Source organism: Protopterus annectens, chromosome 13.part0, assembly GCF_019279795.1.
Source record: "Protopterus annectens isolate FY-2018-M chromosome 13.part0, PAN1.0, whole genome shotgun sequence".
In the NCBI taxonomy this organism is placed as follows: domain Eukaryota; kingdom Metazoa; phylum Chordata; order Ceratodontiformes; family Protopteridae; genus Protopterus; species Protopterus annectens.
In genome coordinates, this window is record NC_056747.1 from 1,132,040,585 (window position 1) to 1,132,053,241 (window position 12,657).

At 40.6% G+C, this 12,657-nt stretch overlaps 1 protein-coding gene across 3 annotated transcripts in view; it reads right to left on the bottom strand.

The window, feature by feature from the left end:
• Positions 1–12,657, bottom strand: part of EFTUD2 (elongation factor Tu GTP binding domain containing 2) — a 1,111,673-nt gene that overhangs the window by 538,514 nt on the left and 560,502 nt on the right. For all 3 annotated transcript variants that reach the window (XM_044055111.1, XM_044055110.1, XM_044055112.1), the window contains exon 13: positions 8,403–8,493. In XM_044055111.1, coding sequence (XP_043911046.1) covers positions 8,403–8,493 — 91 coding nt within the window. The remainder of the gene's footprint in view (positions 1–8,402; positions 8,494–12,657) is intronic.

Consider the following 12,657-nt stretch of genomic DNA (forward strand, 5'->3'; position numbering starts at 1 on the left):
TTTAGGAAACCTTGTAAACTGCAATAGCCTCGCTACGCTCGGGCTCACTTCTCTCCCCTCCCTGCCCCCAATTTCCTCCCACCCCCAGTACCTCTAAATTTATAGTACTATAGCCACTCCCCCACTTTCTAGATCCTATCTGCTTTCATCTGGGATAATTCCACCCACCCCTATTCTACTACCTACATTTAATAGCACCTATTAGCTATTATCTGGCATTCTCCCATCCCCCTTCTAGTACCTTTACCTCACCACTCTATCTTCTGGTGTTGCATCACCAGGTAAAACAGTTCCTTCACTCACTAGCTGAATCACATAGAATGATATACTCCTCTTTACTACCCCTCTTGTTCACACCATACCTCCTTACCTTGTATGAAAACCAGTTTCTTACATGATTTCAGGTCCCAAAAGGCCATACTATCACCCCAGCTGTAAATCCTTCCACCTTCAACCATACTTACTGTACCAGATCCTATCCAACATCTTGTTCAGTCTATCAACATCTCAAGCCCAGGCACATTAGCTCTAGATCCAAACACTACCACAAACTAATAAACAAATTCCTGAAGTTCATCACCAAGTATAGACTCAACCTAATACTTGGTGGTGATATTCACCCCAACCCTGGCCCATTCACTTCAGATACACATACCCCCTCTACATGTAATGTAAGCTACAAACCTACAATTAATAGGCCAACTAACTCTCTCCTAGTCTGTCATCTCAATATTAGAAGCATTAATAACAAGGTACATGAATTGCATGCACTTCTGGATGTCCACTCCCCTGAGATTCTCTGTTTATCTGAAACCTGGTTAAAACCTAACACTAAAGACAATGAAGTGTTACCACCTGGGTACAACATACACATGCTGGATCGTGCTTCGAGGAAGGGGGGTGGGGTAGATGTACTCTATAAATCTGAGTTGAATGTCACCATAGATGTAATACAACCTCCTCAGATTAATAACTCTGAGATTCTTGCCACCAAATTGCAACTTAATAAAAATAAATACATTAATATCATCTGTATGTACATTCCCCCAGGTAACAATATATCTACATTTGAAGATATCCTGTACTGGTTATCATGTCACTACCCCCAAGAAACCCTACTACTTGGAGACTTTAACATAGAATGGGGCACCTGTTCCTTAGAATCCCCAACCACCCATATTAACCTGCATGCATTTACACAAATCATATCCACCCCTACCAGGATAGGTAAACCCAACCAAAAAGAAAGTATACTTGACTGGGTACTCATAAACAGTCACCCCCAACTGTACACCTCTGGTACCCTCCTTAATGGCCTAAGCGATCACCTTCTCACATATGTAATTAAGCACAAAACCATTAATTCCCAACAACCCTTACTCAGAAAGGTTAGAAACAATAAAACTTTGACCCTGCCAAATTCCAACAAGAACTAAACTCATATAATTGGTCTATTCTAAAACACCTCCCCTTAGAGGAAGCAGTAGCATACTTTAACAACAAATTCCTTGAGATCCTTGATTTGCATGCACCTGTTCGTTCAAAGAGAACCAAGGCAAAAACTGCACCATGGCTTTCTATAGAGTCTAAATTCAAAATTACCCTTAGAAACAAAGCATGGGCTTTATGGCGTTCTTCTAAAGACCCTCAAGATCACATTAAATACAGGCAATCCAGGAACGAAACCAAAAATCAATTTTACAAGACAAAAACAATACTACTGTAATTTACAGACAGTAACTCAAAATAACCCTCAGAAGTTTTGGGCAGGTTTAAATAATCTACTACATCCTGGACAAACTTCAACCCCATTCCCTGCTACTACTATTGATAAAACCCTGAAGATGTTTCTGATAGTTTTATCCAATTCTTTACTGAGACAATTCAAGCCCTAGCTAGCCAACTACCTCCTAGCTCCCTGGTCCTGAAAGTAGCACCCTAGAAACCTACTTGCTCAGCTTCCAACCGGTCGCCACTTCACTTATCCGCACCTTGATCATAAAATTAAAAGCCAGTACACTTTCTGGTGATCAACTCCCTGCCGAGTACCTACAAAAATCAGCTGATGCTATTGCTTACCCCATCTCAATACTAATCAATCGAACCATAGTAGAAGCTAAAATTCCCACCATCTGGAAAATATCCTATGTAATCCCACTTCACAAAGGAGGCAGCTCTACTGAATTCTCCAATTATAGGCCAATAGCTATACTCTCTCCACTTGCAAAGATTATGGAAAAATGTATTCATAGACAACTCATGCGCCACCTAATCCAAAATCGCCTTATGGCAGACACTCAGCATGGCTTCCGTCCTCATCACAGCACTACTTCAGACCTCCTAGCCTTTACTAACACCATAAACCATAATCGCAACAATAATTATATATCCTCAGCCCTCTTTTTGGATCTTTCCAAGGCATTCGATATGGTTGATCACCAACTTTTAATCCACACCCTGCAAACATTCTGTCTAGATACTGGAGCCCTCCAATGGTTTCAATCCTACCTGAATGGTCGACAGCAGGCTGTCCTCTGGTAGAACAAACTCTCTAACCTTCTACCTAACACCCTCGGAGTACCACAAGGCTCTATACTAGGGTCCTTGCTGTTCTCCATCTTCATTAACGACCTTTATACAGTCATCCCAAAAGTCAGCTGTATCCAATATGCTGATGACTCTACTCTGATTTGCTCAGCCACATCTCCAGTAGAGTTATGGTCAGCTACCCAGACCACCTTTAATACAATAGAAAACTGGCTTTCTGAACATCGTCTGATCCTAAATCCCAAAAAAACTAAAATGCTGTTATTTTCACCAACACGTAGGTCTACCTCTTTCACCTTTACCATAAAATCAAATGATGGCACAATAATCTCCCCTGACCCATCTACAAAACTATTAGGTGTCATCATAGACAATAATCTCAGATTTGACCTACATGTAAACCAAACTATCAAAACCATCAATAAAAAACTAGGGTCACTTTACAGAATAAAAGCCTTCCTAACCCCTCCAGCTAAAACTGCCATAGCTCGCTCTCACCTTCTTTCAACCCTTCTGTATGCATCCCCTCTACTCTTGAATTTGAACAAGACTGTCCTTAACAAACTCTCAACTTGCTACAACCACATTGCCAGGTTTGCCACTGGGCTGCCTTTTAGGACACATCATTGCATCAATCTAAATCAGCTTGGTTGGCTTGAACTACCCAGCCTAATCCAGTATAACCAACTGATTATGGCCTATAAAATCCTCTATAATCCGGACAATACTCCTGCACTTAAAAATATTATCACCCCCTATAACAATCCTAGACTGCTTCGATCCTCTAACAAACTACTAACTCAGACTAGCAAAATTAATAACACAGCCGGTGATTCTCTCTTTGCAAACTCTGTAAGTAGATCCTGGAACTCTCTTCCAGCTGATATTACCTTACTTTCCACCTTAGGTCAATTTAAAACTAGACTCAAACAACATTTGTCACTTAACTGGCTATGTCAATGTATCAAGCCTGGCTAACTCCCTCTAGAATGTGTAAAAATCTGTTAACCAGTTTATACTGTGTAATTTAATTTAATCCTGACTTGTGCTCAGGATTAACTGTAACCTGTGGAACTTGTTTAACTTGCTTACTTATGTAATCTCTGTAAATAGTCTGTTTGTAATATGTAATGCTGGTATTATGTAATGCTGTATCTGCTTACCCTTGGAGCTTTTCTCTCCGGGCCTCCGCTGAAAATGGACATGTATCCAGTCGGACTATCCCGGTCAACAAATGTAAAATAAAAAATAAATAAATAAATAAATCATGCCAAAGCAGTTAGAATAGGAAGAGTAAGCTGATTTATGGCTTGAACTTTATTTCTAGCTAGACAAGGCAGTTTTCAGTATTAGCTTTCCTCTTCTAAACTACTCCTTATGTAGCTCTGTTTTGATTAGCTCGTGCTGTATTGGTGGCCCCCCCATCTATTTCCAACTATTTACCACTCTACCCTCTACTGCTTTATATAACATTTCTCTGCCAGGTTACTATTTTCTAGATACCTCACTTCTGCTATAATGTGTTTTTGCTTACTTATCAAGAGCAAATATCATTCTTATGTTATCTAAAATAGTTTTAGCCATTCACAACTGCAACTGTGATATTAGTTTCTTGTTAGATAAGCTATACAATTTTAAATCACCCATAAAAAAAAGATGAGATGACATCTGACAAAGTTGTTTTCAAAACAAACCGTAGCCAAAGTATGGATTGCTAAGTAAATAGCTTAAGAGCAAGACAAAATAGTGGTGACAAAGAATCATTCTACAAAATCCCTGCTTAGATTTCTGTTCCTTGTACAGCACTTTGCTCTCTCATGACTTAGGTGTAACAGTTTTCCACCATTTTATACCAATTACTATGTAACTTAATCAGTTTATAGTGCACTGTGTACGCATGTATGCATTTCACAATCCAGAGGCTGTCTGGCACCCTCCAACGCTAGGTTGAGGAGACAAAAAAAAAGTCTGTGCTATGATTTGGAGCAGCACACTCTACTCCTCATGCTCTATGTAAGAGCAAGTTAAAAAAAAAATAAATAACTATAACAAAACCCTGTGCCCAGGATGACTGCTCCCTTCACCGCACCCTAACTACACCTCTGCAATAATCGATGAATGCAGAAATACATCAAATGTTTTTTCCCCCAATCTATACATGCCATACTTGGGTTCACCTTTTTTACAGCACTCCATAATGGCTCTGTTTAGCAACAGATGATTCTCTTTCCACATGATTTTCTTCCATTACCACTCTGTTCTACTGTTAGAATTGAATTTTTATCTAAACTGTAAACTCTGCCTGCTTCAGTTCTGGTAAACACTTCATATGTTTTCAGAAGACAAGTTATCGGTCAACAGTTCTTGGGATGGCTTGGAGATTCACTTTTAAGGAGGAGCATTATTTTTTCCAGTTAACTAGGCTACTGTCAGTTTGGAATGTGCAAATATTTTTTCTCAAGTCTAAACCACCACGCAAACCTTTAGTAAAAGTTGGGTACAACATCTGGACCTATGATTTGTCAGGAGCTCTTAATTGTCTCATTTTCAATGGCTGTCATTTCATATCCTGATGGTATTTGTTACTGTTTCTTTTACCATCTCTATCCACTCAGCATGTTCTATGTTTAACAGGATCTTCACAGATACAACTACAGAAGCTGATTTCCTCTTTTTTGAAGCGGTGTTATTGTTGGCATTTCCTTTTTAAAATGATTTTGGGTCATTTATGAACTGCTTGTTTTGTACTTTTCCTTTATGCTTCTTGGTATACCTTTTGAGTTTTTTTTTTTTTTTTTGCTGGTGCTGGAATGTTTAGTTTATAACTGGAGATGTTGCTGCGGTAGCGTTGTCGCCTCACAGTAAGACGCTGTCCGGTTCGAGTCTCAGCTAGAGTGTCATCTGCGTGGAGACATGCGTGAATGGGCATACCTTCGTTGAAGGTTGTGCGTCAGGGCTGGTAACTCGGCACATAAAAATCAACCACCAATCATTAGTGGACCGGAGTTCCGTTGTGGCGACCCCTAACCGGGAAAAGCCGAAAGACACAAACAAACAAACTGGAGATGGCGCCTGATAAAATCCCAATCCATTTTGATATCATGTGTTGCTTTATGTATATACAGCTAAAAGTTTTTGATGACCTAGTTCTTTTATTGCATTTTTCTAGTAGTGATACTTTTTGTCTTAGTTGTTTTACAGTTGTCTCACTTGTTCCTTTTTTACTTTTTTTTTCATCTTTGTGGTAGCACTTTTATCTGTTACAAGTTTAGCAGCAAATTATAGTACCTTGTTTAGTTCTCTTACATCACATAGATCACTCTTAATGGCCCCAAATGCGTTCATCTGTTTTATCAGTCTTCTAACTCCATGAGTCTTACATACACTCTACAATCCCTTTCTCTTTATTTAAAATGTGTGTCCCTTTCTAGTAGATCAAACAGGTCTTCTCTTAGATAATGCTCTTCTTGGCTAAGTGTGTCCTATGTGCTTTCGCTTGCTATCTTGCATAGGGAACATGGACTAAACCTCTAGTACAAATGTTTTCCTGTTATGAGAATTCTGCACTGTCTTTTTTTAGCCCTGGCACAACTGCCTACACCAGGAGTGGGCACTTTTTTTCTTCTGGGACCTGTACACACAGTGTTCTTTTTATCTTTTTTTTTTAAACTTTCTCCATGATATACAATCTGTATATCAGTACAGTCTTGGTGAGACTTTGCAAACACAGTGTTCTTGAAGTGAAGCACTTACCAAGGCTTGAGGATGAATTCAGTTCATACAATATTACTCTCCTTTTCTTGCTGATTCCATCTCTCCCTCTCTCTCGTTCTGTTAGGACCCCTCCCATGTCTCCACTAGGACACTTTGGTGCATGAATAACCATGTATTTACAGGTGTACACTCCAGTTTAGAAATACTCAAACTTGCACCCAAAAATTAAAGTCAGCTAAGTTTGTTAAGCACGGTTTTGGGTTCATTAAATGCAAGACTTCCCACTTACGGATACAACACATGCAGAAAAGCATATACAGTTTTAAAACAGTTCAGGAAAAGCAGGAGGGAGAATGAGAAAGAAAATTAAGCACTTGACAAAAAGAAAAAAAAAATAACCCAAACAACACATTGCACCCAAAGAAGTAGAACTGGTAAACAGCTGTTCACAATGTGAATAAGAAAAACGGTCAAAAAAGTACACCAAAAAAAATATTAAAGCAGCTTGAGGCCATAAGAAAATCAATAATGAGCAAGGCGTGGCAAAAAAAATCTAGAGTTGCCAGTCTGATAGCACAGAAGGATAAAGCTTGATTACAGCACAGGTGATCAGAGCTCATTGGTTTGTGATCTGACATAACTAGCAGGGAAGGTGGATATGCCTATCCTGGGGGTGGGGCACGTCCGTGTAGGTGGATTGTTCTTTGAGCCCTGGTGTAGAAAGGGCACATGAAATGATTCCCAAGCTGAATGTGGGGAAGAAACAAGAAGGCATGTCCATCCTTGGGCCCCAGGGAAACTCTCCTTACTGTCTAATCCAGACTACCTAAAACAGAGTTAACTTGCTGGGCTACAGCCTTGGCAGAAACATCCTGATTTGCATGATGGCATGTATGATGCTGCTAATTTCTAGTTCTGCTCCAACTCCTACACATTGGTTTCTACTTCCCTTTTCCATACTGCCTGTGCCTATCTCTGCTGAGAGGATAATGACTGGCCAACTGCTCTCTCTCTCGTCCCTGATTTCCTGTTTCTCCATTAAGGGTGGCCCCACCTGGGTACAGTGCCAAAAGAGACTGGAAGTAACTACAGTGGAAGCAGAACAGTTGATGGTCAAGTGCAGCATTAAAGAGGCTGTGGCGTATTACAGAATGGGGACTGCAGCACCCTAGAAAAGTTTGTAATCCAAGTAAGCCCAGTGGCCACAAGGGTCCCCTTTCAGGGTCAACCATGGAGCACTGTTGACTGAGTGACTCATTTAGAGTCTCACAGTAAGCAAATGGAGACTGAGATAATCAAGCTCTGGACTACAGGAGTCATCTCATAAACAGCTTAAAACATTAATCATCTATGCTAACTGGCAGAGTTTGGAGTGCTATGCAGCCTCAGTCTTAGAGGCTACGACAGAACCACTCCTATTACATTTTGGGTGATACAGAAGCAAATGCCAATATGCACAGAGAACAGGTACACAACTGGCTCCATGGTGCAGAGGTACCAAACTGCGATTCTGATCCATACAACCTAGAACAGGCTACTGATGCCAAAGGAATGTAGAACTGAGAGGCTGATATCAGCTTAACCATCCTGGGGGGAGGGTGGCAGTTCAGACGGCTGCAGTACTAGCACCTTCTTATAACAGACATACAGTTATAACACTGATGCAGGCCACTGATGTGCGCCGACAATCATTTGATAGTGGGTATGTGCAGAAAGAAGGCATACTGGCCCCTTGGCTTCAGCACAGATGGCACCTAGGCCATCAAGGGAGAGACTTGGCCTTGTAAAGGAGATCAGGGTTTACAGAAGATGATAGTTTGCCAGACCCCCACCCAAAAAAAAAAAAAAAGCTTGGACAAAGAGATGTAAATCACTGTAAGCCAGTCCCACTAGGAGTAGGACAGCCACTTCACTGTGTGATTGGGGTGCTAAACCCAGTCTAGTACTGGCAGCAAAGGTGTCAATAAGGTGTCTTGAGGGCTGGGATTGATGGTCAAGTACATCTAGGAAGAAAATGTAAAAAAGGGTATCTAGCTGGCAAAAGAACTCTGATATTAGTCAAAAGTGAATTGTAGTACAGACATCTTACGTACACACTACTAGCATAAAACTTCAGTTGCTGACTTAAACTACTCACATACCTGTGCTAATATCTTGTACAAGGGTTCCAAAATAAACTCCACAAAACTCCGCTGAGAGTTACTTGTAGGGGCTTTTTTTGTGAATTTCCTCCTATGAGAAAGGAAAAAGTGGACAGGTATTAAAATCTTCTTTAATTCAGCCTTTCTGTTTATTCAATTCAGATCATGATACTGCATTTCTTCATACATTAACAAATAAATTCTTACCATAGCCAAGCCTCTTTAGCTGTAGTAAGACAGGGTTCAAGGTCTGATTTTTTTTCTCTGATGCCCCTACACTCAGGACAGTATGCGACCATTCAGGTCTACACACCATGACTGTGTGCTGCATGTGAAAAGGACACACCGCCCCCTGAGCCCACCAGTTTGCTCCAACCAATGAATGAGAACACCTCCTGAAAATCGAGAAAAGTGAAGCTCTGATGCCTAAGCAGTGTGCAAATACACACACACACACACACACACACACACACACACACACACACACACACACACACACACACACACCTGCTAAAACGCACAGGGAACCTTCAATAGCAAAGGCTAACTAGAGGAACCATCCAGATCGAAACTTACCAGACTGAAAGGAACTAGAGGATGTCAAAAGGCCAAAGGACTAGGCGGCAGAGTCCAAAAATACAGATGTACCAAAAAAGTTCAACTTCTTCAGCAGAACAAAGACTTTTTTAAGCAAGTACTAGAAACAGCCATATCTCTAGTGGACTAGCCTTTGGCAATAACATTTTCCAGATGATGGTGGAGCCACCTGATGGCAAAAAAGCTTGCTTGTTGACTTTCATCTCTTCTCTTTTACATAAGAAAGAAGACAAACATTTGTTGGATCTTAAATCCATGCATGCAGTTCACATAAAAATCTCAGCTGGCAATGTATACCCAGGGTGTGAAAATCCTTCTGTCTCATGGTCTTCCACCTTAGTGAACAAAATAGGGAAATTAATAGTCTAGTTCAGATGGAATCTGAAAACCACTTTTGGAAGGAAATTTGTGCAGGTTCTAAGTGTCCTCTGACCCTCACTATAGGCCATTAATCAGGCTCCTGACACATGGCAGCCTGCAGCTTCAAGATCATACTAGCACAGGAGATGGATACCACAAAAGGGACTTTTTAAACGTAACATTCAATACCAACACATCAATGTGTTTCAGTGGGGGATGGCAAACCATCAATCAAGAAAGTCAAATCCCATGGAGGGGAAGAAACCTTCATTCTCTAGAAAGGCAGCACTTCATTAAGGAAGAACTGTTGTGCAAGAGAATTACTTAACAGTACATCTTTTCTGACTGTATACTATACAGAACTACTTCACAAAATAAAATGCAATTTGCATTAGGAAACTTTTATACAAATATTTAAAAAATGTTTACATTTACTTCATCAGTCACTTTAGTGTTCTTTTAGAAACATACATAGGTATTTACCTACTTACCATTTGTTTACTGGGTAGATGAGGAACTCTACTGACCTTTTTCAGTCATGGCCTGGGTACTGACAGCAGTATGATAGCGACATTGAGAATACATACAGATGATCAACATAATGCAAAGGCAATACAGAATATACATACATACCAAACACTGAACACACATTTTTAAGTTGCTACATAAATAATGAAAGTATGTGTTAAATTACAACATAGTTAGAAATATACAAGTTATGGATATTTAACCATTTCAATCAGAAGAAAATTAGACAGGTGTAAATAAATTACTTACTGTGAATTACTGTAAAGAACAGAGTACAGACATGTAATTTATTCAGCGTCTCAGAAGCATATACATTTTGCTTCTTTATGTAGGACACATTAATAAAAGTTTTCCCACCAGTTTTACCCAGTTAAACATCCAGTCTTTTTTGTCCACTTTTCCTTGCAGAACCACAGTTCAGATGTCTGCACTACATCTAGTGAGTGATGTCATTTATTCGCTAATTTCACATTGTTGATGATCTGAAGATGATCTCGATCTCACAACAATGGTCTCTGGTTTAAGTCCAGAGTACTCTGATTCTTAGTCAGCTTTTTTCCCCTCCTGTAATTCAAACACTTCTTTTGAAAAATGTAAATGGTTTCACTGGCAAAGTCTTTCTACTGGCTTTCTTAGTGTCAGACAATTGAGAAGCAAAGTCCCTTTCAGCTTGCAGGCTAACTGTTGGCTAAGCTTTAGTTCCTCCATAGCCTTCCATCCAAAAATGTCTTTAATCTTCCACAAAAAATATTCTAAAGATCATCTGGATATAGCAGAATCAGATAGCTGCCTATCAACACCTTTAGTTTTCTAGAATAACATTGCTTTTTCATCTCACTGATGTACAGTGAACAATTTTCCTTTATAGGTTCATGGGTAAACACTAGGCCATCACTCTGCAGACTATTAAAAGCAAAGCCAATACCCAGAGATTAGAATCAAACTCTGTGCCTTGTATCTGGGAGGTAAACACCATAACCATTATGCAAACCATCTTTCTACCACAGTTTTATTTTCAGAAATAACTCTTTCTGCTGGTATTATTGCATCTTTATGAATATAGGTCTCAGCTTCTTTCTGATAGTGAGATTTGGAGCATATACTCAATGTACTTTGAGTTAAGAAGTCCTGCTATGAAAATACCAGTTCATTCTCTTAGTTGTACATTCATAAAATTAATGCAGTCTATTCTTTCCAGTTTCTCTAGTATAAACAAAATAATATATATATATTTATTTCCGAATGCTGTTTCTTTTAACTCTCTTTTTTAAATAACTTATCTGATGTTGTAAATCATTATTCATTCCTTACTGTTAGGACTTCGGTTCTGTCCTCGGAACAGACACGGCCATTTCCAAGCTCATGCCAGTCAAAAACTTTCAGCTAAAACCTACCCATAATGCCTCTCTCATAGTCTCTCCAGATCTCGTTTGCTGTGTTCCTCGTCAGACGGGCCTAGCCATCTCTCTCAAAGCTAAGTGGAAATTTGTGATTTTTTGTGTAGTTTATCTTCAAACTTTGTTACTTTTGCGTCAGTTTAGCCTTTTCTTACTACAGTTTAGCCTTTTCTTACTATCACCTATAAACTGCTTCTATTTCCTACCCTTTTACCTTTGGTAGTTAAATCTTTACCATCGTTGGTACTGTCCCTCTTTCCTGCCTTTGGTAGGCCTTCCTTTACCACTTGTGGTATTTTTAAATACCATCGTTGGTATTCTCTCCTTTTCTTTCCCTTGTTATAGTGGTTTCCTTTAGGATAGCCCTTTGTTGCCTGTACTATGTCAGACAAAGTTAAGTTGGGGTTTAAACAGTGTGACAAGTGTGGGCGTAAGATGCTCAACTCGGATGGCCACGCTCGATGTGTTTACTATTTAGGCGTGGACCATATAAATGCTGATTGTGATACTTGTTCTACTTTTAGCAATCGCACTCTAGCAGAGTGCAAAAACAAGCCAATTCTGAAAGGTTTAATCAAAATGCCTTTTTTGGAGGCTCTATCTGGGTCGGAGGACTTACTGCCTCCTAAGGCCAACAAACACAAGGAATAACGGAGTCACTCAGTTCCTGCATCTCCATCAGTTACGGAACCAAGTCAGCTCCGTGCTTCTCCGGCACCCTCGGCGCAGACCTCTTCGGCACCAGGCCATGCATCTCCTCCCTCGGTGCAGTTTCTGATGTTGACTCCTGTTTCGGTTCCAGCCTTGGCACCATCGGCTTCAGTGCCGTTCTTGGTTCCGACACTGGCTTTCATGACCATACCTGCTTTGGCACCACCCCCGGCCACGGTGCCGATAGCTTCTTCAGCTCCACAGACTATGACCTCAGTTCATAAAGTCGAGTATCTTCCAAGAACCAGATATTCTCCAACATACGATCCTTTTTTGGGGCATCGGTTTAGCCCTTTTCTTGAAAGACCTGATTCTCATTCAGCAGCCTCCTTTAGATTCACCAGGAATCTTTCTGAACTAGATGTACTGCGGGTTGTGGACCAGCTTCTGGCAGCTAGGGGTTTGCCCACTCCAGCTAGACCTTCCGTCCCCTTTGGCTCAGAATCCTTCACAGCATATTCTCCTGTTTATCCTCCTCTGACCTCTACCCAGGCCACGGTGATCTCGGTACCGATGTCCACCCCGGTGCATACTGTCTCAGCCCCGACTGCGGTGTTTTCCCTGTTGGCACCGACCTCCCTTGCTGTATCGGCTCTTTGTAGCTGGTGCACTCTCGGAGCAGTGTTTGGACTGTCGGCACATTGGTACCTAGCCTGGCGCCT